Below are 23,650 nucleotides of genomic sequence, written 5' to 3' on the forward strand. Positions count from 1 at the left end.
CTTTTCAAACTCCATTTTTTGCACACTTTCTGTATGTGTTTACTCTCTAATTCCCCTGGTGAAGTGTGAATGGTATATGTGCAGTAGAAGGCAACAGTGCTTTAATGAAAAAGTTCAATGTCTGCTGGAAAGAGGTAGATGGGAGGGGGTTGGGGTCTATGTGCTTCATCCAGCCCAGTGCTTCAGTGAATGCTTTTTCCAGGTTCTGTTGTGTGGGTGCTGTTCTCCTTGATTTGTGGGTTGTATGGATTTCTTACCTTATGACAGGTAAGTGACATCAGCACATTTTGCACATGAGACTTGTTTCATTTTCAGTCAGGGACAGCACAGGAAGTGTTGGTTGTAAGAGAATGGGAAGGGGAGGAGAGAGCACATGACTAGATCTTTCCTGCCTACAAAAATAGAATTTGTAACTAAGTTCTAGTAAGTATGCACAAATTTTGCATAAAGTATAAGTAATTGAAAAAACAAGATGGTAAGAATTAATTTTAATGGCTTTACTCCCAGAGAGAAGTTTTTTTAAAATGTTAAGTATACTTGTCATATAGGTTCAAAATTGCATAAGCCAACTGATGTGACAGCAATTTTCAGATGTTAAATTTTGAAATATATTTTGAAGCCAACAATGCCATGCATGTTTTCTGCACAAGTCTTCTGGCTGGAGTAGAATAGATTATTTCAAGTGCAGACTTCACTGCAGCAGTATGGCAAGCAAATCTGCTCCTACTGCACCTCCAAAGTATCTGACAAGTATGGGAGATGAGAAAGTTTATGAATAAGCTTTAATAACAAGCTGTGTTGGTCCTTTTAACAGCACTCAAGAAGCAAGGAGGTACCAGTCACAATTCTTGAACTATTGTTGACACAGGGCAAGGAAACTGGCTATCTACTGCCTGTTTAAAGTGAAATCCATTGGAAGCTATGTCCAATTTTTTAGAAAATTAGTGATTACTGTTGCTATTTTTGAGACAATATAAAGTAGATGTAAATCAATACTATTTATTAAAAATAACAACAGGTGGGCCAGTTACTAAGTTGCAAATAAAGCCCCTAAATACATCATGAAAGCACATGTGATCATTGAGCCTTCAGCCATTTTAAAAACCCTTGAGTTCTGCCACCTTCTGCTTGGGACTCTTTCTGCATTGCTTTTCCCTCCTGCTGTGTACTGCTTTGCTGTTCTTCCATCTACCTGCCAAATTGTAGCACAGCTGCTCTAGAGATTCCTCCCGTCTCTGCCCTGTGTTGACATGGTGCCAGTAGGGAAGACACTACTCTTGGAGGAAGTCTCTTGAATGGTGATAACCCTGCATTAGTGTCAGTTCTGACTTTTTCCTGTGGTCTCTCTTCTTTCCTCCTTCCTATGTCTTGGTTTTTTTATCCTTGATAAATATGAAAACACTTTTGCTAAACTTACGAGGCTGCTGCTCTGATACTATCTTTTCCATTGGTTTGAGTTTCTTGAAGATCCTGTACACCCCTGTGTGTATTTCTTGTCTTTCCCTTCTACTGCCATATGCTCCTCCTTTTCTAATTCATATTTTAGTTGTTGGCCATGTGGTTTTTTTTTTTTCTTTCTTGGCTGAAAGCTGGACTTGATTGCTTTCACTGATATTCTTGACTGTGGAGGATTGACCTGCCAGGATGACTGAAAAATCCTTTCCTTGACTGTGCTGTAGTTGTTTGTGCTTGCCAGGTCCTGTGTTCATTTGTCTGAAGCGATTTGGAGCAAAATACTTATATAGGGCATATGTGAAACAGTGCTAAATATGTTTCAGGAGTTTGGGATTAAGGGAGAGTTGATTTGCAGGGAATGGAAGGAGAAATGTGTAATTACAAGTTGGGGACAGCCTTGTGAAAAGGACATAAGGAAGGGTGAAAAGCGTCAACAGGCAGAAATTGATGCACAGCAAGTTCCACCTCAACATGAGGAAGAACTTCCTTATTTGAGTTGAGTGTGCACTGGAACAGATTGCCCAGAGAGGTTGTAGTCTCCCCCACCCAAAGATACTTGAGAAGTGCCTGCATGCAATTCTGTGCCATGTGCTCCCTGCTTGAGAAGGGAGGTTGGACCAGATGACCAACTGTGGTGCCTTCCAACCTGATGCATTCTGTGATTCTGTGAAGGATAGAGATGAATCTCTAGTGGGAGGGGAGTCAAATGCCTGAGCCTCAACATTTTCAGCAGCAGGGCATATTGGGTACCTCTTAAACTGAATGTGAAAGAGACACTTTTTTGTAACTGGATTAGAAATAGAATGTATAGTGGGATTATGAACATGCATCCCTGCAGCCCAGGAAGAAGCTGATTTGGTTCCTATGCCCTAAGCCTGAATTCAAGTGTTCACTATTTTACCTATAGTGTTATGAGCTGCATGTCCTCTTCATCTGCATGTTTTGAGATAAGACTTTCCAGTGAGGTAGAGGTGTGGGTAAGAGCATTTTCTAAACTCAGGAAAAAAGTATGGGAGTTTCTACTGAACTGTTTGGAGGCTGGTGATCCTCTGCTAGTTGTGTGCAGCACCAGTGAGATTCAGGTGAGACATGACTAAGACTTAAGTGTAATAGTAGGGGGAAGAAAGCAAAGTTGGTATGTTTGGAGCAACAACTGGCATATCCTTTATGAATCATGGAACAAAGACCAAGGTCTGGGACTGGTGCATTATAGTAATTCAGGTGTGGTCTAGAAAAGGGTACCTTGAGCTGTCTATGTCCTTGCAGTGTGGAGAAGGAAAGGTGGAGCCTTAGAAGTGAGCTGAATTTTAGATAGACATCAGAGCAAAGGCTTTTATCAGGAATGTGATCGGAGTGCTGTCACCTCTCAATGAACATAGTAGTTAAATGTCTTAGGAGAGTTGAACTGACTGAAGAAATCTTAAAGGCAGAAAGAAACTTTGACATTGTTCTGGTTATGAGATCTGCCTATTGGCATCTTAAACGTAATGTAGTTTTTTGCCGCTTTGTTGCCTCTTGTTGCAAAAACTCCCCACAAAGTCAATAGTGAATGCAACTAGAACGGAAGATCACTTTTTCTTCTAAATTATGGTGCATTTCAGTGTCACTCAAAGATCATTTAAACAATAATGGCTGTGAAAGAAAAATCCAACATTGTAATAACGTTGGTAACACCAGGTATAAAATACTGCTGTCCTGGCACTGCAAAAACATATTTTGACGTAGGAATAAAATTTTCTGTAATGTGTTTCAGTCCCAAGAAGGGATATTCAGGAATTATGAAAGTCCATAGTAGTGTAAAATTCATATTGATATCTCCAACTGGTAATTTTGGTCCCTATAATGTAAAAGCTTTTGAAAGTGACATTTGAGTAATATGCAGTGCAGCAGTGTCACAAGGCAAGCCAGATGGCCGCAGGCACCCAAGAAGGTGGGAGAGCATGGAAGACAAAGTTATGGCAATGTAAGCAAGATGCTCTCATGTCCATCTCTGTTATTACTTCAAATGATATGTTAGAGTTCTCTTCCTTAATGTAATGCTTAATGAAGCCTCTAGAATCTCTGCTGCACAAAATAATTCACCACTCAGGCACCACAGGGTGCAAGTCACCTCTGTAAGCATCAGTATCACCCTACTGAGTGTTGCAAATGCTCCCCACACATGGCCAATTATACTCCTTTATGGAGTACTCGTAACTTCCTTCCCAAAAGCTGCAGATCAATACATGGCACTGTCACGCTTCCCTGGATCCCTTCTTCTCTGGGTCACACAAGGAAATACTACACTTGTTTTGCTGAAGGGGAAAACAGGAGGCCAGTGAGGTTTATATGGCCACAGGGGGGGTTGAAAGCTTGGGTGGAGCCAAACCCCACTGTTTTACCTGTTGGGTATAGCATTGCTGTCCTCTGATCTATCCACAGATCTTAGGTTTTGGACATGAATTCCTGTTTTGCATGCACACTGAGACCACATGACTGTCAGATGGGTTAAATGCCAGAAAGACTGGTATTGTTCTGGGATTGCAGCTCTGAGGAGTTACAGGTTTCCAGATGATTGCACTGGGTTAAAGATTAGGTCACTTGCATTTGTGAAGGCAGTGTGAGGCAGCAGAGTGGGTTGTGTGTCTAACTGCAGCCCAGATGGAGCCTTTAATCAGCCAGGTGAGTGCTTACACTTGGAACTCTATTCAGCTTTTCTCAGTCTAATTCTGATCTCCTGGAACAGTACCTGATACAGTACGTCCCCTAGCTCAGCCTGCACCTGACAGTCAGCTATAATGGGGTACTTTTTTATACCTTTCTACAGTAAAACACTCACACGTTTGACATATCTATCATGCTTTACTGAACTTGTGATTATAAAGGTAATTTACAATAAAGCAATTAAATAAACAATAAGTTAAAACACAATACATTTATACATAGTTTTTCAAAGGGCTCAAAAGACTACCAGGTTCCAATACATAAAGACCTTAAAACAACATTAAGAATCAAAGTGTATCCACGCCTATACTTACCATTGTAACAAGTGTTAAGACTCCCAACGATGTACATTTTTGGTTACAGTCCCTGTATATGCACAAGACCAGTGAAATGCTCAAGCAATTGCACAATTGAGAAGAGCACTACATGAGACAGGCACAAACGATGTGCTGGAAGCTGCCTGGGGAATACGGGTTTTACCTCTAAATTGAATTGACACTTGGGACAACAAATGGAAAGCGCTAGCATGCTTTCTGGAGCACAGGTGTGATACCCAAAGGGAAGGTTAGTGCTGTCTAGAGAAATACCCCACCTTTCTCCAGCCACTTGTTCCCTAGTGCATCTCACACTACCCTTGAGCCAGTGCAAAGTACTTGTACATTTGCTCAGTGAACCATCCAGGGAGAGTGACTGAGCTTAATCCTAGCTCAGCAGTGGAACATGAATGAGCACTAGGCTTGAATTCCTATTTCTCTGGTTATGTTCACTGTGCAGATGTGCTGGCATCAGAAAGTCACCAGCACAGGGGAGGGACATGATGCCTGGGAGCAGGAGGACTATTTCTGTAAGCAGCAGTACTGTTAAAAACATCTTGTGGAAGTAAGAGGTTCAGCTCATTTCTTTTATTTTGAAACAAGGAACATGTTTTTAACTGATTTATAGTGCAAATCAAATACTCAAAAGCAAAGGATGGACCCTGCCAGAATATACGTAACCTTTTATGATCTATCTCATCCCTCTTTCTCTCTGCCTCAGCCAGTTGGTGCCCAGGGGCAGAGTAGACTTTAGGTTTTGATATTGAAGGGTGTTCGGCGTAAAGAGTGCAGGGCTACCAGGCAGCAACCACGAAGCAATGCTCCAATATTGTAAATAGGATCTGTTCCTCCTCTCTGAGTACTCAAAGCCCACACAATAGTTGGTACAACAGGAGCTGCTACAGCCAGAAGATCCCCGAGGAGACTGCTGCTCCAGTATCTTCTCTTTATTCCTGTATTAACATATTCAAATGCTTCATCATCATGAGTTTCTGTAAAATCAAGTTCTTTCATGAAACGGTTTTCATTAACTCTGTGCTCCACTTTCCTGCATGGAGACTCCATAGGAGACAAAAGGATGGCAGAATTGGGATCACTTGGGGTTAAGTCCACTATGATACCAGAATCACTGAAGCTTCCAAGAGAAAATTCACCCAATTCCTTCAGTGAAGAAGGTGGGCTTAGAGGACAGGTGTCTTGAGCTCTGAAGATGTTTTGAATGAGCTGCTCCACATCCAAGCTATATGGCACCACGTCAGTCTGGATGGCCTGTTCCACCATCATGTTGCTTTTATCTTCTTTCTGGCAATAAGTTAGTTTTCCATCCAGAATGATTTCAAGCATCTCTTCATTTACAGCAGCACTGAAGGGAGCTGGATCACTCAGCTCAGAGGTTGTGGTGGTTAAACTCTCTCCAGATGAGTCAGTCCCGTTAGCTCTGTCCTCACTAAGAAGCAGATCACTGTCTGCCACCTCCTCCAGACCTTGGTCCTCTGTGATGGGGCTGTCTGGCAGGGTGGCACTCAATGATAACAGCTTCCCCTCTGAGTCGCTCGTGTACTCCAGGCACTGCTCATCCCTCACAGAGTGGTTCTGAGCCATCTCCATGCTCTGCAGCAAAGATTCCAGTTTCTTGTTTTGAATGTTTATGTCTAGAAAGTATTTCTGAATTTTTTTGTCTTTCTCAGCCAAGCTGTTTTTCATGCTTTCAATAACCTGCTTGAGTTGTTTAATTTCGCTTCTTGCTTCCTTTAAGGCTAGCTCTGCCTCCACACGATTGCACTCTTCTTCAATCCAGTCTTCCCTCATCCGTCCCAGCTGAGCTTTAAGCTCTTCTATTTCTGTTTCCCTGTAGCAAAATAAAAATGATGTAACACTTCTGCTGACTGCTCATTTAAAGTCAACATGAGGCCCCCACCACAGAGTGATGGCTCTGCTGCTGAGATGCTCCAAGAAGGAAGCAAATTTCTCCAGGTGCCATTTGTGACCACCTCTGAGAGAGCCAAGATATGCCAGCTGATTGCTAATGGGAGTCACTGACCTCCCCACGAAACCAGCAGCCTTGTGGGCTGTGCCATGACCCTGCACAATTTGAGACACAAGTGGTGACCTCTAGGTCATATCTAACCACTGTAGTGCTTTAAATCTCCCCTACTGCCTCACCCTGGGGCAAATGGGAAACAGCTGCCTGGATGCATCCCTAGTGCCTTCCAGCAGCTCATCACATACTGCCAGAGCCAATGCTGGCCTTGGACAGCCAGGGATCTCAGGTCGCAGGCACATGGCTGGCTTTCCCCAGCAGGGAGCCAGAAGCTGCTGCAAGCACATGGGGAGCAAGTGGGGGAGAGGGGACTCCTATGTCAGCTCCAGGCCTTGCTGATGCAGAGGAAGAGCACAGGGTCCCTGGAACTCTGTCTTGGGCTCCATTCAAGCAGCTCTTTGTGCCCCCTTGGGTTGTCTGTGCTGGAGAGCCAGCTCTCAGAGTGCAGTTTTAGTAAGAGACATCTGCTGCTGTGTAATGCATGTTGTCACTTCTTTGCTCAGCATCCACACAAAGGGCTACTGTGAAAAATTCAGTATGTAAGTGACAAAAACACAAATAGGCACAGTGGTTTGGTATGAACTTTTCTCTCACTGGGGAAAAGGGGGACATCTGCAGTTCGACTTCACTGAGAGAGGTAGAACAGGACACTAAGGTAAGTACATGCTGGCAGGCAGAAACTGTTCTATGTAAAAAAGGTCTCAATCTAAATCAGACTTGTAAAAAGTTGTCCTTTAAAAGTATTTTACTGTGAAAGTTCCAAGAAGGAAAAAGAGACAGCTATATTTATAAACAAATTCATTTTTTTGCATCCCCTTAGTATACGCTGAAACCTGAAACACTGAAAACAACCTAACCAGACTAATCGTATTTCAAATTTCTTAATGCAAACTTCATTGATCAAGAAATGAGTAAAAACACTCAGGATTCCCAACCCTAAATGTTCCCAAATAAATATTTCTGACTGATTTCTGAAGCAAGGTTTACCTTTCTTTGAGTTTGCTTTCAGATTCCTTCAGCTTGGTTTTCAAATGTCGTACTGCCACTTCCTTCTGCTGCAGAGGAGTCAAATACTGCTCTGGATTTTGTGGCTTAACGCTGTGATTGTCACCACAAGAATTGTATCTCCCTGATCGCCTGAAAAAAAACCAAAACAAACCATCACATAACATCACTCTTACAGCTCTTAAGTCCTGGCAGAATGAAAAACATCCCGCTGACTGATAAATGCAAAACTTGGCTCATCTGGGGCTCCTCAGTGTCCACACAAGTTACTTCACCTTGCAAATCAAAATACTTGAGGAAACAGCTGATTTGTAGCTACAGTGCAAGACTTACTATTTATTGTACTTGGTTTCAGTGTCATTACATCAAATGAGGCTTTTAACTTTATTTTAAATTTAAAATACCCGGCCATCCCCTCACCCCAAATGGGTGGTGTGCCCAAGAACAGGCAGGGCAAGGGCACCCATCTACAGCCAGCCAGATGAGGCAGACCAAGGACTAAGTTCAGCTCCACACAGGATTTATAAAGCTGAGCACACTGTAATCTACACTCATCCTGTCTAGCTCTGGGTGTGCATCTTACATGCTTGGCTGCTCAGTTGTCTTGGAGAGAGGGCAACAGCAGCAGCATGGTGGCCAGTTCTTCTCTGCAACACGTGTCACGTGCCCTGGCAGGTATCTGTATTCTTTCCTATACAGGAAACTGCACTCCTTAGGGAGGTGCCTAAGGCTAGGCAGGGTGAATTTTCGCCCAGTGCATCATGTTTCCTACACTACCCCACCCAATTCTCTTTGTAGTGAAAAGAACCCTACAACAAACAAACCAGTAAATCCTCATGAGAACTGAAGGCATGAAATAGCCTGCCTTGGAGTGAAAACCAACTGCAAAGGACTTTGTCTTACAGTAAACTTGAATTTAACAGTGCTGAAACAATAAAGTTTTTACATGGTATGGAGTACCTTGCTGACTGTTAAGTCACCTTTACGAGGCATCATAACTATGGTGAGGAGCTGCATGGCAGCTCCTACAGCTGATCCCACACTACAGTGCAGAGAGAGTGTCAATGTACCCAACACCAGGAGGCTGAAACAGACTTGCCTCATCACTGGACTGCTGTCACTTCCTTTGTATGAGCCTGAGTTGCTGCTGCTGGCTGAAGAAGCCCTGTAACTCTGATGGATGTTAGCAGGACTCAGATGGTTTTTGCACAGTGTTGATGAAGTGTCCTTTCCATGTGAAGTAGGTGGACTGGCCCCAGACTTGTATGGTAAGGATCCATTATTCCGACCATAAGGACCACGACTGGAGAAGAACCAAAACGGTGAAAGCATTATTCTCATCACACAACCCATTATATGTCTTATTTTGCACACAAAGTTCTCTAAACAATAAACCAGAGAGATAACTGTGAGTGGCTACAAAGAAATAAAGTTCTGACATGATGCATGTTCTTTCACTGGCAGGAGGCTCTCAGTCTGAATTATGTGTTCTAAGGAAATCTCAGCCATTTTACATCTCTCTGTGGACAGCACAGTTCCCAGTGACTCCATCAGATCATCCACATTCCCTGAATCTCTGACTCTGTTAAGTAAGGAGAGGCCTGTGGTCTGGACTAATGCCAAAAGAACCACACTCCAGCTTTCCTGGCCAGGCCTGCAGAGTGGTGCCTGCGCACAGAGGGCTGCTCTAAGACTGCTTTCATGCTCCTCGGCAAGCAGCCTGAGAGATCACAGTGTGCAATGAAAACAGATTTTGTTTGGGCCACTGTTCTTTTCTGCCTTTGGCATACTGGGTGCTTCATCTGTCATGGTCAGCTATTCATTCACTTCAATATAGTTTGAGCCCCATGGAGAGCAGGCTGAAATAGTATTAAAAGAGACAGAGGAAAGCACAGTATTTTCTTTTTTTCTTCCGTTTTTTCTCATACATATTTACCTTTTTCTTTCAATTCTTTATTAAAGAATCTGTCAACTGTGTGTGCTTGAAAGCAATTGGTATCCTCCCTGCCTGACATCTGCCCAAGGGCTGGAGTGCTCTGAGGCCAGCTTCCCGGGATGTGTCCCTTTCCTGCTCACTTGGTTTGTCATCCTACACTACTACACTGTTACCTTCACTCTCCCATTGAAGCTGTTCTTCTAAATGGTAATGAAAGGGCAGGTTTAAAAAAAGTAAAATAAAAAAATTCCAAACACAAAATACCAGAAAAAGGCAAACCCAGCCAGCAAAAGAGAAGGCTTGAATAAAAAATCAAATACCACAGAATTATGAAGCAACGTCTCTTCTTTAAATTGTTTCACTTGGTTTTTTCCCTTCTCAGCAAATGGAACAGTTTATAAGGAACAGATGGTTGAGTGGCTGCTGTGAACCTTCATCACACTGCTGTGGTTTGGGTGATTTTGTAATTATTTTACAATGAAGTACAGGACTGTGGTTTGTGACAACACTGAAGTGTTTCACAGCAAGAACAGTTAAAAAAGAACACATTGCAAAGGAGATATCTCTTTCCACTTCATACAGTGTATCATCAGCTCTGGTGTGTGGCAGAACTTGCAGGGATTGTGCTTAACATAGCAGGGCATCTGAAGGAGCCTTATTACAGAGAACTTCTGTCCAATACAGGATGTCAGTATGCTCTAGTTTAAAGTTATATTAAAATGCCCAGTAGTATATGAAATGACACAGAATCTGACTGAAATTAGGTGATTTTAGGGCTTCATATTATACTTCGTACCATTTTCCCACAGCCAGTAACTTTACTTGTTGAATGTAATCTAGAGGGAACTCAAGTAGTGTTTATTTTTCTAAGAGTCTGATGATACAGATAGGAAAGTGCTCTCAAGGCCTCACTCTGACAGCCCCTCTGTGCCGGAGCACACTGCGACCTTCAGGACGCCGGTGTGACCCAAGTACACGGGAACCCTGCTGCCATCCCAGCCTGCCTGTAACCCTGCTGCCATCCCAACCCGCCTGTAACCCTGCTGCCATCCCAGCCTGCCTGCCAGCTCTTCTACCACGGGCAGGAAACCAGTCCTGTCCCTGTCAAGTCCTTCCTCCTGCTCCACAAAATGTAACCAGCAGGGATTGCGTGGGCAGAACACAACGTGCGCTGCTCCATCCCAATGCCCCTGTGTTCTCAAGCTGCCTGAATTTGCAATTCACAGATGATTTCTTACAGAAATCTTACAGAAATCTTTCATGTAAGGTTCACTTAGATGACTATGATATAATTTTTTTGAAAACTGCCTACAGGCCGAGCAAGTGTATTTCAGAAAAAAAATCCAACATGAAAGGCAATACTGTCTACTTCTTACAACAAAAAATAAGATCATGATCTGGAAAGGTGTAAGCTCAGCTGACAATTTATGACAGAGATAAAACAAATTGTTAGGATCAAAAGGTTTAGGTTAACTGGTTAGAAATACTGCTGTTAACAAACACACCCAGCTCTCTCTCCACTCCAGCCAATGCCTCTTCTGCCTTACCTGATTCTATTTCCCATACTTGCCATGAATAAACAAAAAAAAACCCCAACAGCTGGCTGATCTGGCATACTGACAATTTTTGTGCACTGAATACAGCATTTTTTTCTTTCTTGTATTGCAGTTCTCACCAGTGTGCTACCCAAGAGCCTTGTGTTAACCCAACTGTTCTAAAATGCAAGACCTTACACAGTAGTCTGTCTCTGCACTAGCAATATTCAGGAAAAATTGCTTTGCTTACTTGCGAGAAAAAGAAGATCTCTTGCTTCCAGCAGCTGACATATGGACTTCAGGTGCTGAAATACTGCCTGTGCTGCTTGAAGAGCTAAAATCGGCTTCACTGCCTGGAAAGGAAAAGGAAAGAGTGAAAACATGGAAATTATAAGTCAAAGATTGTTTTCAAAATAACAGTGAATCACAAGCATCCTTCCTTTGTCTGTTCTGGGTGAATTTCAGAAGTTGCACGGATTTTCAAACATCCCTGGGGACAAAAGCTGGATTTGTTCCAGATTTTCCCCATTCCTTCAGAACTGGCACTTCAACAAGAGCAGAAAAAACCACATCTGGACACAAAACCCTCACACTGCAGAAGTCATTTTAGGTCTCAGACAGGAACACTTGTTATGACAACCTGTTTGCTCTCTCACAGACATCGACAGACGAATGAGGCTGCTCACGTGGCTCCTTCAGGAGCACAGTGATTAGGAACACACCACTGTAACTGGGTATTTCTCATGCTTCAAACCATGGACAAACACTGCTTGCTGCTTCTGTTTTGCTTTCTCAGATAACGTAAATGTACATATATATATATATATATATATATAGGTATAAACCTGTACAGGCTAATGGTATATCTATAAATTTATCTACACACATATGGAGATTTTCATGTGGTACAGAAGCATAGTGAGGAGTTCTAATAACTTTAAAATAATCCAGTAATCACATGTAGGTCTCAAGTGCTTCTCAGGTACCAAGTAATCTGATTACTGATTTTCTATGGATCACACCTTTTATTTCACAAGCTCTGGCATATACGAGGAAAACTGCTCTCAATTTGCAAAGGTAGATAGATGTACTAAGAAACTCTTATCCTCTGGAAGAACACACCAAAGCTGTAATTTTTTTTTCAATCTGTCAGTCTAATGGCAAACATCCTATGCCATACCCAAGTCTCATGCTGTTTAGCCACAGTAATGAATGGTGACTTTAGCTGAGGGGATGGAAATAACTCTCCAACATCCTCTAAGCAGCTGACCAAGCACAGCATTTCTCACCTGGGAATTTCTGCATGTCATCCCATGGACAGACATCCCCAAGCCAGCAGCTGCAAACTTGCCATTTTTTACTATCTTTTCCACACAGGAGAGATGCAGCCGGAGCCACCATCATTCGCAGCAGTCAGATCTTCTAGTCCTCAATCTCTCTTAAATTCTACACAGAGGTGATGGTGAAAGGTGCATCTTTCACCCTGAACACCTGAGACTGGGAAAAGGCTTTGTCAAAGCCTGCCTTCACAGCCTTAAAGAGGCTGAGACAGCCAGGAACCATTCTTACCATTGGGCAACACTTAGCAACGTAGGAGAAGGTGTGAAAGGATTTAACCTAGTACTTTCCCTACACCTCATGACATCTGAGATCAGCCTCTATTTCTCTGTGCCTCTGCATCAGCCCATCCCAAGATATTCCTCAGCCCAATTTCAAAGTGCTCAGATAACAAAGCTTAGCTCTTCAAAAGGGGATCCCAGGGACTCAGCTCTAGCACCTCTAACCAGCTCCATACCCAGTACAACGCCCCTGATAATCAGACCCAAGCCACCACACCCATAACCAGATCAGAGCTGTGTGCAAATTTGCAAGGGGAGGAAGGAAACCAGCAAAGCTACTTAGTTTCACAGAGTATTTATATCATGTTTATAGATGTAAATGTGTGTGATCCTCTCCTTGGGAAGCAAAATAATCATGGGACATGACATTCCTAGATGCAACGGAGTTTTCCCGATAAACAAAATATCCCCATCTACAAGACTAACGTACACTCCAAATAATCTCTTGGTATCACACTACACCCAAAACTACTTCTATAAACAGGACCCAAATAACAGGTAAATATGTCACACAGAAGGCATACCTCTGGTGGTCCGATCCCCAAAACATTCCTGTGCTTGCAGGACACCAGCAGCTTTCTCAAGGCAAGTCCTAGCAGCGGCACAGAGAGCAGGAGCCCTAGCCAAGGTTCATTGCTGGGTAAGCAGATCACATCATAATCAGATCTTGCTATCGAAAGCATTGCCGAGTAGCAAGGCTTAACAATTGCCTCTTCCTGACCTGCCCGGCTTGGAGCACCAAGAGCTGCAGGGCTGGGCACTGCTGGTAAGAGCCAGCGGAGCCTGAAAACACAACCACACCATCAGCAGAGCTTTCTGAAAGACTGAACTGCATCTGAGACCAGGAACTGTGTCTTCAAAGCATGGACTAACCTTTCTGGCCCCAGTTCTAATAACAGCTACACACAAGCTTAACACTTCGCACAGGAGACTACTTATGTTTAAAATTAGGCATGTGGCTATTTATAGGATCTTTGAGAACATTTTATAAGTTAAAGAGGTCACTGCTAGTAATGGTTCCAAGTGTACAAATGATGTTCAAGCCAGTTTTGTGTGTAGCAGAGCTTGACAGCAATGTTATTAGGAGACTTTAAAAAACATCTTTTCCCATTTGATAGACATCTCTGAGCAAAATAACATGGCATTTATCCATAAAATAGCCATGGCAACATATTCTCCTGGGTAGGCGTGACTTCTGTCTTACAAATATCTTAACAAAACATGAAACTTTATGTCTAGCAGCAGTGCAAGCAAGAGTTGAAAAAGGCTTCTTGTTCTCCTAATGACAGCGTCCTAAGGATGACTCCTGATTATTTCTGTCACTGTGACTATTTAATGGCAAAAACTCACACATGTAAGCTCCAGAACAGCCCATTAATTTAGTGTCAACAATGAAAGAGACTGACATTTCTCAACCCTGCATTCCTTTATCCTAACTGGCCGTAACACTTGCTTAGCTCCAATCAGACACTTTTCTCTTAAAAGGACTCTTACCCCTTCCTGCAAAAGATGCTACCCGTTGAGTCACCAGCTTCAGCAGTATGGTATTTGGAGTTCACTCATTCATATTCTTCCAAGCTGCAGCCATCAGTGTCCCAGCCCATGGAGCCAGCCCGGTGTCCGCGCTGGGCAGCCCGGGCTCCGGCCTCCCCCCGTCCGGCAGCGGGCTCCGAGCAGCACGCCCACGCTATGGGAGCAGAGCTCTGCACTGCTCTGTGCAATGGGAGGAACAGCACAGGGATGGCCAACCAAGTACCGTCACATTTTCCAGGGTTGCTCTTTGCTGGGAATGGGTATCTGAGAAGCAAGAGAGCAATCCGGCAGAGCCCAGCGCTCTTTACCGCTTTACCGCTCGCTGGGCTGCGGCACCGAGCTGAGAGCGCTCTGCAGGCAGCACCACGCTCTGTGCTGCCTTTTCGCTTCCTTGCTGCCCTGACAGCATCGTGACAGCCGCTGGGCTCGGCTGACATCGAGGGAGGAGAAGGGAGCCGGTGCCAGCTGCGGTGCTGGATAACGGAGCCGTGCGGGCAGCGCCACCCGGGCAGAGGCGCACAGGGTGGCCACGGTCCGGCAGACGCGTGTGGCATCTGCCACCACTGCTCGGGGAGCCCACGCTCTCCTGTCGCAGCACGGGAATCAAGTGGGAGACTCTTACGAATGTCTCAAGGACAGGTTTCCCGTCCTGCATCTGATACAGTGAGAGAGATTTGGGGGCGGGATTGAGGAGCGGGAGAAGGAGCTGCCTGTGCGGAGGCCGCTCCGCCCCCAGCTGGCACGGCCGCGTGTTTACCCCAGCGGCGCAGGGCGGCCACCGCGCCGCGCTCTGGCTCAGCCACAGCGCAAGGACAACAGCGGGACAGCTCCCTCTTAAAGGGAGTGTCTTACCCCTTCCTGCAAAAGATGCTACGCGTTGTCACCAGCTTCAGCAGTACGTCATTTGGAGTTCATACATATACATATACATATACATATACATATACATATACATATACATATACATATACATATACATATACATATACATATACATATACATATACATATACATATACATATACATATACACATACACATACATATACATATACACATATTACATAATACATTATACAGGTCATGTTTATGGGGTCAAAAGATACATTTTGTACACCAGAAACGACTTAGGAAAGAAAACCACACTGCTCACATGCACTGAAAAATGTAAAAAAAAAAAAAAAAAAAAAAGCTGCAGAGAAGCAATGAAATCTTGCTTTAACATTTCAGGCTTTTCTTCATATAACACCCTTAAAAATGACATATCTTTATATGTGTATCAGTCTTGAAGTAAGTTTTGCATATAGCCAGTGAAACAGAGCTGTAAAAAAAAACTGTGCTGACAGAAACAGCTTGTCCTCAAACTGTAAAGCATTTAAATTTGCTGAGCTTTCTTGCCTTCAGAAGCACTTTGTGACACAGCCAAGTGACCAAAATATGCATACATATTAACCACTTTGGTGCAGTTACTTGAGGAATAAGTGGCATGCTGTCACTCTAGATAGCTTGATTGTGAGACCCCCAGAGCTTGGGCCTGACTGTGTGAAAAAATATCCAGCAAGGTCATTAGAAGCAGCTGGAAAAGTAGAGAGAATTCAGTTGTAATGCCCACTAATGAAAGTACCTGTATTTTTAAGAGATTTGTTTCAATTTATCTTGAGAACTTCAACTCCCAGCTACATCTCTAGCTCTAGTATTTAACAGCATAAGCAGTATATGTCCAGGAAGCACTAATGCTGCTTTTATTTTTATATTTAATATGGGGTTGTTCCTGCAAGATTTTGTACACCACAAATGACCTAGGAAAGAAAACCACACTGCTTACATGCACTGACAAATATAAAAAAAAGAAAAATAAACTGCAAAGAAGCAATGAAATTTTGCTTTAACATTTCAGGCTTTTCTTCAGGTAACACCCTTAAAAATGACCCATTTTGAAGCAAAGTCTCCTAGTGGGAAATGTGCTGAATTCAAAGTGCCAACACCTTAGATGACAGTGGGTTTTGGTTCCAGTCCCCAGCCTTTGACTTATTATTTATTTGACTTAGGATTATCATATGGGAGACTCTTATTTTGGACTTAACTATTACATTTCTCACTGAACAGTAACTGGGTAAAAGTAGACGTAACCTTGAGAGCAAGGAACAGGTCACAGCCCTCCTCCATGTGGACTGCTGTAATCTTTGGGTGACAAAAGCTGTTCTCACATGGTCTACCTGTGCTGGTGTCAGTCTCTCCACTATAATGAGATGGGAGGAAGCTGAGGATGCCCAGTAGGTTGCACTGGTTCAGGAACTCTTAGGATTAGTGTAGATTTGGGCTCCTTTGGTCTAAAGAGGGCACTGGACTCAGATCTTTTCCTCAAGCTCTAACTGCTCGGGTGTGACACAGCACAGACTGGTAGCACTGCCCATATTTCAGAGGAATGAACCCTGCTGGATGCCTGCACTCATAGAGATGGTCTGGCTCTGGTATGGGGGCTCACAGTGAATCCAAGGCATGCATGTGGGCACACCCAGGACTACAAGCAGGTGACTAAGTCTGGGACATGGGCACTTCTCCTTGGCCTCTCCTGTGAGCACGTCTGGCATGCTCTCTGCTATGAATCTTGGATTTTAGTGCCTAATCACCCCTCTGGTTTTATACGAGGTTTAGTCATCAAACTCACATTTGTGAGTTGTGCTCCATGAATAATGGCAAGAAACTGGGTACAGCAATGTCTGGCATCCTCAGTCCTAAGGCAAGAGGCATCCCTTCCCTATCCCACTGCACTGGCCAATGAATGAAGCCACCACTCCCACTCTTGGGTGGACATCCACCCAAGGGCTCGACAGTGCTCCCTCAGCAGATAGGTCTGTGGTCACATTTCAGCTGAGTGCTTGGCCCAGTAACAGCTGGCATCTCGGGCAGCTGGCAGAGACGCAGTCAGAGGGGATGTGGAGAGGAACTCTGGGTGTGGGTCTCCATAAATTGTTCAAACGTGTTGGGCAAGAAGACTTCAGCTTAAAACCAGACAGACTTTTGGGAAGGACTGCAACACAGATTCTGCTTCCCTGTGTTTGGATCAAAATGCAATTTTACAAATGATTATTTATCTTGATTTTCGCTCATTTTTCTTGCTTATTCTTTTTACTTTTAAAGAAGGATTGTTATCAAATAATTAATCTCATTAAGCAGTTTTGTGATCTAAGTACTATAGTTTTAGTAGTAATCTGAACCACACTAATGCAAATTATAAGCATTTCAGATCTCAACATGAATACATAATGTGACTTATGTATTCTGTGAAACCACAATCAATCAAGCTCTTCTCTCAAAACAGTCACTACAAAATAATTACTGACATTGGCTGAGAGCCATCATGCATATTCTGCATATCACTATGATCTGGGCTTGTGTTTTTCTTAATTGTTTCTAATTCACTGATTTGTAGAGAAGCCAAAAGTGGATGTTGGAACAGACAAAGAGCATTACAAGTTAGAATTTTTTGCTGCTTTATGTATTTTTAAGGCTATTTTTCATACAGAAGTCAGCCTGACCTAATTATTTTTTTTTTTTGTGCTTCTGTATGGAGCTTGAACCATTCTAACAACACCTTAAAAACGACTCCCACAGTTTCATTCTTCTGAGCCTGAAGTGACCTTTGTCAGGGGGAACATATGCTCATGGAGCAGAAGGGAAGAGTCTGGGGAACTTATCTTCATGTTCAAACAAAAAGGCCCTTTGTTATCAGAGACAGAAGGATGCTGCTTTCCTACACCAACCTCAATACAAACATTGAGACTGGAGGTCCAAAAAATACACTGGGAGTTTTATAACGTAATGCTAAACTTGCATTTGACAGTTTTATAAATTATATCTTTAACCCACCTATGGACAAGTATATTTTATAAGCAGTATCACCTCAGGGGATTTTTTAATGTACCGGGCAGTACTGTTTGGTCTGTTTGAAGGGAAATGGATAGGCTGGTCAGAAGTATTTTTAGGAACTGGAAAATGTCATCTTTGGCAGGGATAACCTAGCAGTACACAGAGAGGCAGCAAACTTCATCACAGACTGGGAAAAGATCCCAGCCCTCCTGTCACGTTGGTGGCAGAAGTTTAACAAAGGGTTTTCAGAGGGCCCCTTAATACATCTCCCAAATCTGGTTCCTGTGTGCAAGGAGGAGGGCACAGTGTATCTGCAAGTGCGTGAAATTGCATGCAAAACCTGATTCAAGTGAAAGCTTCTGCATAGTCACCCTTAATATACGACATATGGTTTTCATTTTAATGTGCATAAAACATTTTAAATCAGTTTGACATGTTTTCAACGGGCAAGGGAAAAACACTGAAAAGAGAAACATATCTGGGGGGTAACTGATGAAACAACCCTGCAATTCCAGGATGAAAAGCAAAATTTGTTGTAAACTAATAAAATATTTACTGTAACACACATGTTGAAATAATTACAAAAAACTAATGAAGTTCAAGTGCCATCTGTTGAAAAGAACAGCAAAACCTTACACAACTGGTTGCATAAACTCTATTTTTTACAATAACAAATCCAAGGTAGGTCTGAGGCCAATACATTTCAAGTTAATACTGCCATCATTTGCTGCTTTTTTTCACTCTTATTGTTGAGAAGCAAAAATGACAGACAAGACGCCTGTGCTTTTTCAGCTTATTAATCCTTGCAGGTTTGTGGTCAAGCTGTATTCCACCAGCTCTAGCAAACAGAACACAGCCTGCCCAGATTTCAAAAGCCAACAGCTTCCTATTATTTACAGAATCTAAGAAAGGTGGAACACAGACCTGCAATGAAGTGCCTCAGCATGGAAGCAAGACAATGTAATACTAATAAAATATGAAACAAACCTGGCAGAATTTTCATTTTTTTAAAATATATTTTATGTAATGGTGTATATAAAATACACTATGATAAAGCAGGTTTGCTATTTTTTATGCCACATTAAAGGCAGTACATTTCAGAGTCCTTGGGGAAGCCATGTCCACCTTGCAGTGGCTGAAGGCTGAATGTACAAAACCAGGTCGGGTCTCCAGCTCCTGGGGGGAGTTATGGCAGTTTTGGAACTGGTGCTCTCCCTAACTGCCTTCTCAGCTGGGAACCACCTCCTGACAGTCTCACTGAGCTTCTCAGCTCTGTCAAACTCATTTCTGTGCATGCCTCGAAGCAGGTCAGCTTAAAAAGCAGTGAACAGTTTGGTGCCTCTTTCTAAAGACCTGGGTGGGTGTTTCACACTACACCAGTAAATCAGGATCCACACAAAACAAACCCAATGACAGCTCTTTTATGCTGTCTGCTTTTCTTGGGAAAGAAGGGCTCCACCTGGGATTCTTAGGGCCGGGCTTAGCTTTGAACTGGGAGGATGCTGCACATGATCTCCCAATCACCCCCCCAGGAACACAGCATCCAGCAATAAGAACTTGGTAAAGAGATGAGGCCCCATCTTTGCTGCTTATCACACCCTTCTCCAGCTCCTCCATAAAACCACCTAGTAGTTTGGAATACCCATCTTCATTAACTCCTGCTACATGGGTGAAATCCATACAGGCTGGAATTTCCCACAGCTCCCACCTCCACCAGAAGGCTCCACCCTGCACACAACACAGCTGAGAAAACGGTTCTCTGCAGTCTAGAGTTTCAGCGAAGTTGGGAAACTTATACCTAGCTGTTCTGGCTGCTGCGTTTTGTTTTATGAGTATTGTGGTTTCTTTACTGGAACAGGGACTGGACATGCACTTTTCCTTTCTCCAAGTCTCTTCCCAAGCTCAGTGTTCTTCACTTCAAGGGACAACCAAAACAGAGTGAAGACATCTAAAGCACAGCTTCATTGGGATTTAGATACCTATGTACATAAAAGCAAAAGTAAAATACCACTGCTTAAACAGGCCAGATGTTTAAAATGACAGCACTATCTGCAAAGATCTGATAAGTAGTTTATGCTTGACCTCCCTTTGCTGAGCTCAGTCACCACCCACTCACCAATGCCTTTATACGACACTGAAATCAAGCAAGTGAGATTTGCATGACTAAAATAAAGACATTCCTTTAGCTTTCCATCCCTATACATAAATACAGATATATAAACAGAAGGAATGTATTGACTTATCCACTCAATACTGCTCAAAAGTATTTGAAATAATAACTCTGAGGGAAACAAATCTTTTAGGTAGCAATTTGGTCACCAAAAAAAACAAGATCGGAGAACACTGATCTTTAAGTCAAACTGATCTTTAAATCTTGATATTTAAGTCAAACATGGCCAGAAAAATGTAAAATCAGATTTTTCTACTTTCTGTTTGAAATGATGCTTTAATTATGAAAACTAATAAATGCCTTTCTTCTTTTTAAAATGCAGTAAAACATAAAAATAAATCCCCCAAAATTCAAAATATTTTAGACTGAATAAGGCCTTTGATCGGTTTGAAACAAAGATTTTCTTTAATGTTTTGATCTGGCAGAAACCCCCAAATCAATTGTTTGCATAGCTCTGCTTTGAACATAGTAAGATGTCAGACAAAAAAGCAATAGGGGATGAAAAAAAAAAACAGAAAAGGAAATAATCTATCAATTCCTGAGTAAACACTGCTCAGAAAACACTTTAAATCCCACGATTCTCATTAAAAAAGCATTAATAACCTGGAGAAATTCCAAAAAAGGTCAACAACAATGATAACAGCATGACAGGGTACTGTTTATGAAGGGAGATTAAGGGAATGCAATTTGTTTATTCTAAGATAAAAATGCATACAGACAACACAGTTTATCATGGGAGGGGGAATACAGCTGGAAAACTCAAAAGAAAACTATGTAACAGCAACACAGGGTTCTGGCTATGATGCATGTTATTTCATGAAAAATTACTTGAAATAAAAACTCATGGTGAGTGGGAGTTGTGCATAGTAAAATGTATCTGGAGTAGGTTCAGAGTACTTTAACCAAGGAAAGTTAGGAAGCTATTTTAAACATTGGCATAAATAATACAGACTGTAATTTAAAAGCAGAGGACAAAAAAAAATTCCTAAGGGAAGATTCATAATGGACTCTTTCTCATGCACAGTATTTCATTCTGTGAAGTGGGCCAAAACCCACAGAAAGCAAACACAAGGCACAGAAAACTCACTGCAGTAAATACACAAATTTCAAGGCATGTTCTATGTTGACCTCAATTTAAAACAAGTACTTAAGAGTGTGCAGTGTGTTTCTCCTTTTTGGCTCAAATTCTGCTCTGGATTAGCAGAGGAGAAAAAAACCCAAACAAACCTGCTTGAATATACAAAAAGAATTTTATTGTTTTTACTAAAGATCACAGCTATTGCCATCTTCAATAATACCTCTAAACCCCAGGGTCCTTCTTCTGCCAGGCCCTCAGCTGCCTTTTCCTGATGCAGGAGCACGTCCCTGCAAGCCCCAGGAGACCTTAATTTCTACCAAAAGGCATTTGGGTCTAGAAGATGTATTGTGTGGCAGGGATGTCATCCAGTGCAGAAGCCACACACCCAGGTCCCCTCCTCCCTGTGACCTGCTGTCACAGCAGTGGCTCTCTCGGACCAAGGGCGAGGTTAAACTGGAGGTCGCGGGCATCCTCGGGCCACGACCTGCCTGTGACAGTGGCTGTCCCACTTTCTGTGTGTCTGGAGCAGCAGTAGCACAATTAATGGGCCAGGGAGAGAGAGACAAAGGAGTTACCGTGGGCCTGCTGGGAGCTCAGCTCCGAACCCCCAGGAGAAGAGGAGCTGAATGAAAGTGGAGCAGCTTCCCTGGGAGCAGCCGGCCCGCACGCCCTCAGCCTGCCCGGCCGCTCGGCATTAGGGCACTCCTCTGCTTTGTGCTCAAGTCCATACCCCAAAAGGCACACAAAGACATCTAAACCTAAGTTTCTTTTCCATTTACTGCACTAAGCAACAAGGACATCCTTTTATTTATTTATTTATTGTAAGGAAGGAGGTGTGTAACTGCAGATTTTTGGCCAAGGCCCTGAACTGCAGGAGGCCTGTGCCACCAGCCCAGAGCTGGGCAGGTCACTATGGAGAACAGGTGCGACTCAGGCTTTCAGCTTTTGCTTGCCAATTTCTCCTTTACAACTTGCTGGCTTCTTTTTGGGATCCTCCATTTTTGCTGTGACATCTGGGCACTTGCTGCAGCCTAAGAGTATTCTGAACAAAGAAATATATTTTGAGAGGCCACGGTTACCCACTAATTGCCTATGTCTCTACTAAGCAACATCTAAAATAATGGTTTAGAAAGGACTGGATTATAAAATTTGTGACACAGAATTAAAAGATGGTTTTTCTATGCCACTTTAACAGGAATTTGTAGATCTGCATTAAATACTATGAAATGCTTTGAAGCTGAAGCACTACTTGTAGTTTCTATTTTGCTTATTCATGTTTATTCATGGTTATTCATTTCATAAGAAATGTTTGAGTATTTGAACATGTTCTTCCTCAGCAATTCAAGCAAATTCGTTTAAATTAAAAGTTTAAATCTAAAATACATATAAATCTAAACTAAAACCCTACTGCTATGCTAATAATTTTTGCCTACCTTTCTAAACATCTATTGCTTAAAATATTTAGATTCCCGTTATATTCCAGTATTATTTTTCAGAAGCTACAGAGGACTTATTTAATTCCATTGTATTTAGTTAGCTTTAGGACTCTAGTTTAGTCCTAAAAAGATTTAATTTCTGTGAATCCATAGCGCAAAATGGGATTCAGAATCTCCCTTTGCAATGCTAGGCAGTTTGGGCAGCAGTCTTCACAAAATGGACAAATGGAGAGTGCCTAAGCTTATCAGGGATGAATGGAAGAGGAAAAAGCATCTAATTAGAGCTACTTGAAGGTCCATGTGTGCTCTTCAAGCACAAACCTTCTTCCACAACTGAATGCCTAAGAAGTTCCCTTTCCATTAAAAAAAGAAAGAAGCCGAAAAAGAGAAAGAAAAACCACAGAGACTGTGGTTGACTTCAATAAGAACCAACAGCAGAGGTGTCAGAGGCCTGATGAGGACACAGGAGAGGCAGGCAGGATACCTCTGACTAAACGTGGAAGTCTTCCGTGTCTGAGCCAACCTCGGTCCCATTCTCAGTCAGTATAACAAGTCAATCCTCAAGTAAATGCTTTAATATTTGGTCAGAAAGATCACATACCAAATACAGTGGATTCATTTGTTCTACCTCCTTTAAAACAAAATAGGACCTTAGTGCACTCATGCAGGCAAAGATAATTAATCCCTGCACTACAGACTGGGAATTGAGGTCAGACAAATTAGGGGCCATCTCTGCTCTGTTCTTCTGGGATGAAGACCATGAATTCACGTGTCACTCACCTCCAAAACAGCTCCCGTAACCCCTAGATGGGAAATGGCAGGTTCACCTGTAAAAGCTGTTTTGTGTCCCTTGAGCAGTGGAACCAGTCACTAGGACCAGAGACAGTCAGACCCCATGTGCTGCTGAAGGTTGTCTAAGGAGACAATTCGAGTCCAGTTTCACTTCCTCTGAATC

The 23,650-nt window shown here is 42.7% G+C and overlaps 1 protein-coding gene across 3 annotated transcripts in view; it reads right to left on the bottom strand.

The window, feature by feature from the left end:
• Window positions 1-4,276: 4,276 nt before the first annotated feature.
• The window catches only part of SYBU (syntabulin), a 40,235-nt gene continuing 20,861 nt past the window's right edge, over window positions 4,277-23,650 (bottom strand). The window contains exons 1-5 of one of the 3 annotated variants that reach the window (XM_059865502.1): window positions 14,103-14,229; window positions 11,240-11,342; window positions 8,618-8,821; window positions 7,501-7,650; window positions 4,277-6,321 (exon numbers count right to left, since the gene is read on the bottom strand). In XM_059865502.1, the coding sequence (XP_059721485.1) occupies window positions 5,223-6,321; window positions 7,501-7,650; window positions 8,618-8,821; window positions 11,240-11,280 (1,494 nt within the window). In that variant the 5' untranslated portion in view covers window positions 11,281-11,342; window positions 14,103-14,229 and the 3' untranslated portion in view covers window positions 4,277-5,222. Of the gene's footprint in view, window positions 6,322-7,500; window positions 7,651-8,617; window positions 8,822-11,239; window positions 11,343-13,132; window positions 13,974-14,102; window positions 14,230-23,650 lie in introns of those variants that run through there. The other 2 variants (XM_059865512.1, XM_059865492.1) reach the window with 2 other exon arrangements.

The sequence above is a fragment of the Haemorhous mexicanus genome, chromosome 1, assembly GCF_027477595.1.
Source record: "Haemorhous mexicanus isolate bHaeMex1 chromosome 1, bHaeMex1.pri, whole genome shotgun sequence".
Classification (NCBI taxonomy): domain Eukaryota; kingdom Metazoa; phylum Chordata; class Aves; order Passeriformes; family Fringillidae; genus Haemorhous; species Haemorhous mexicanus.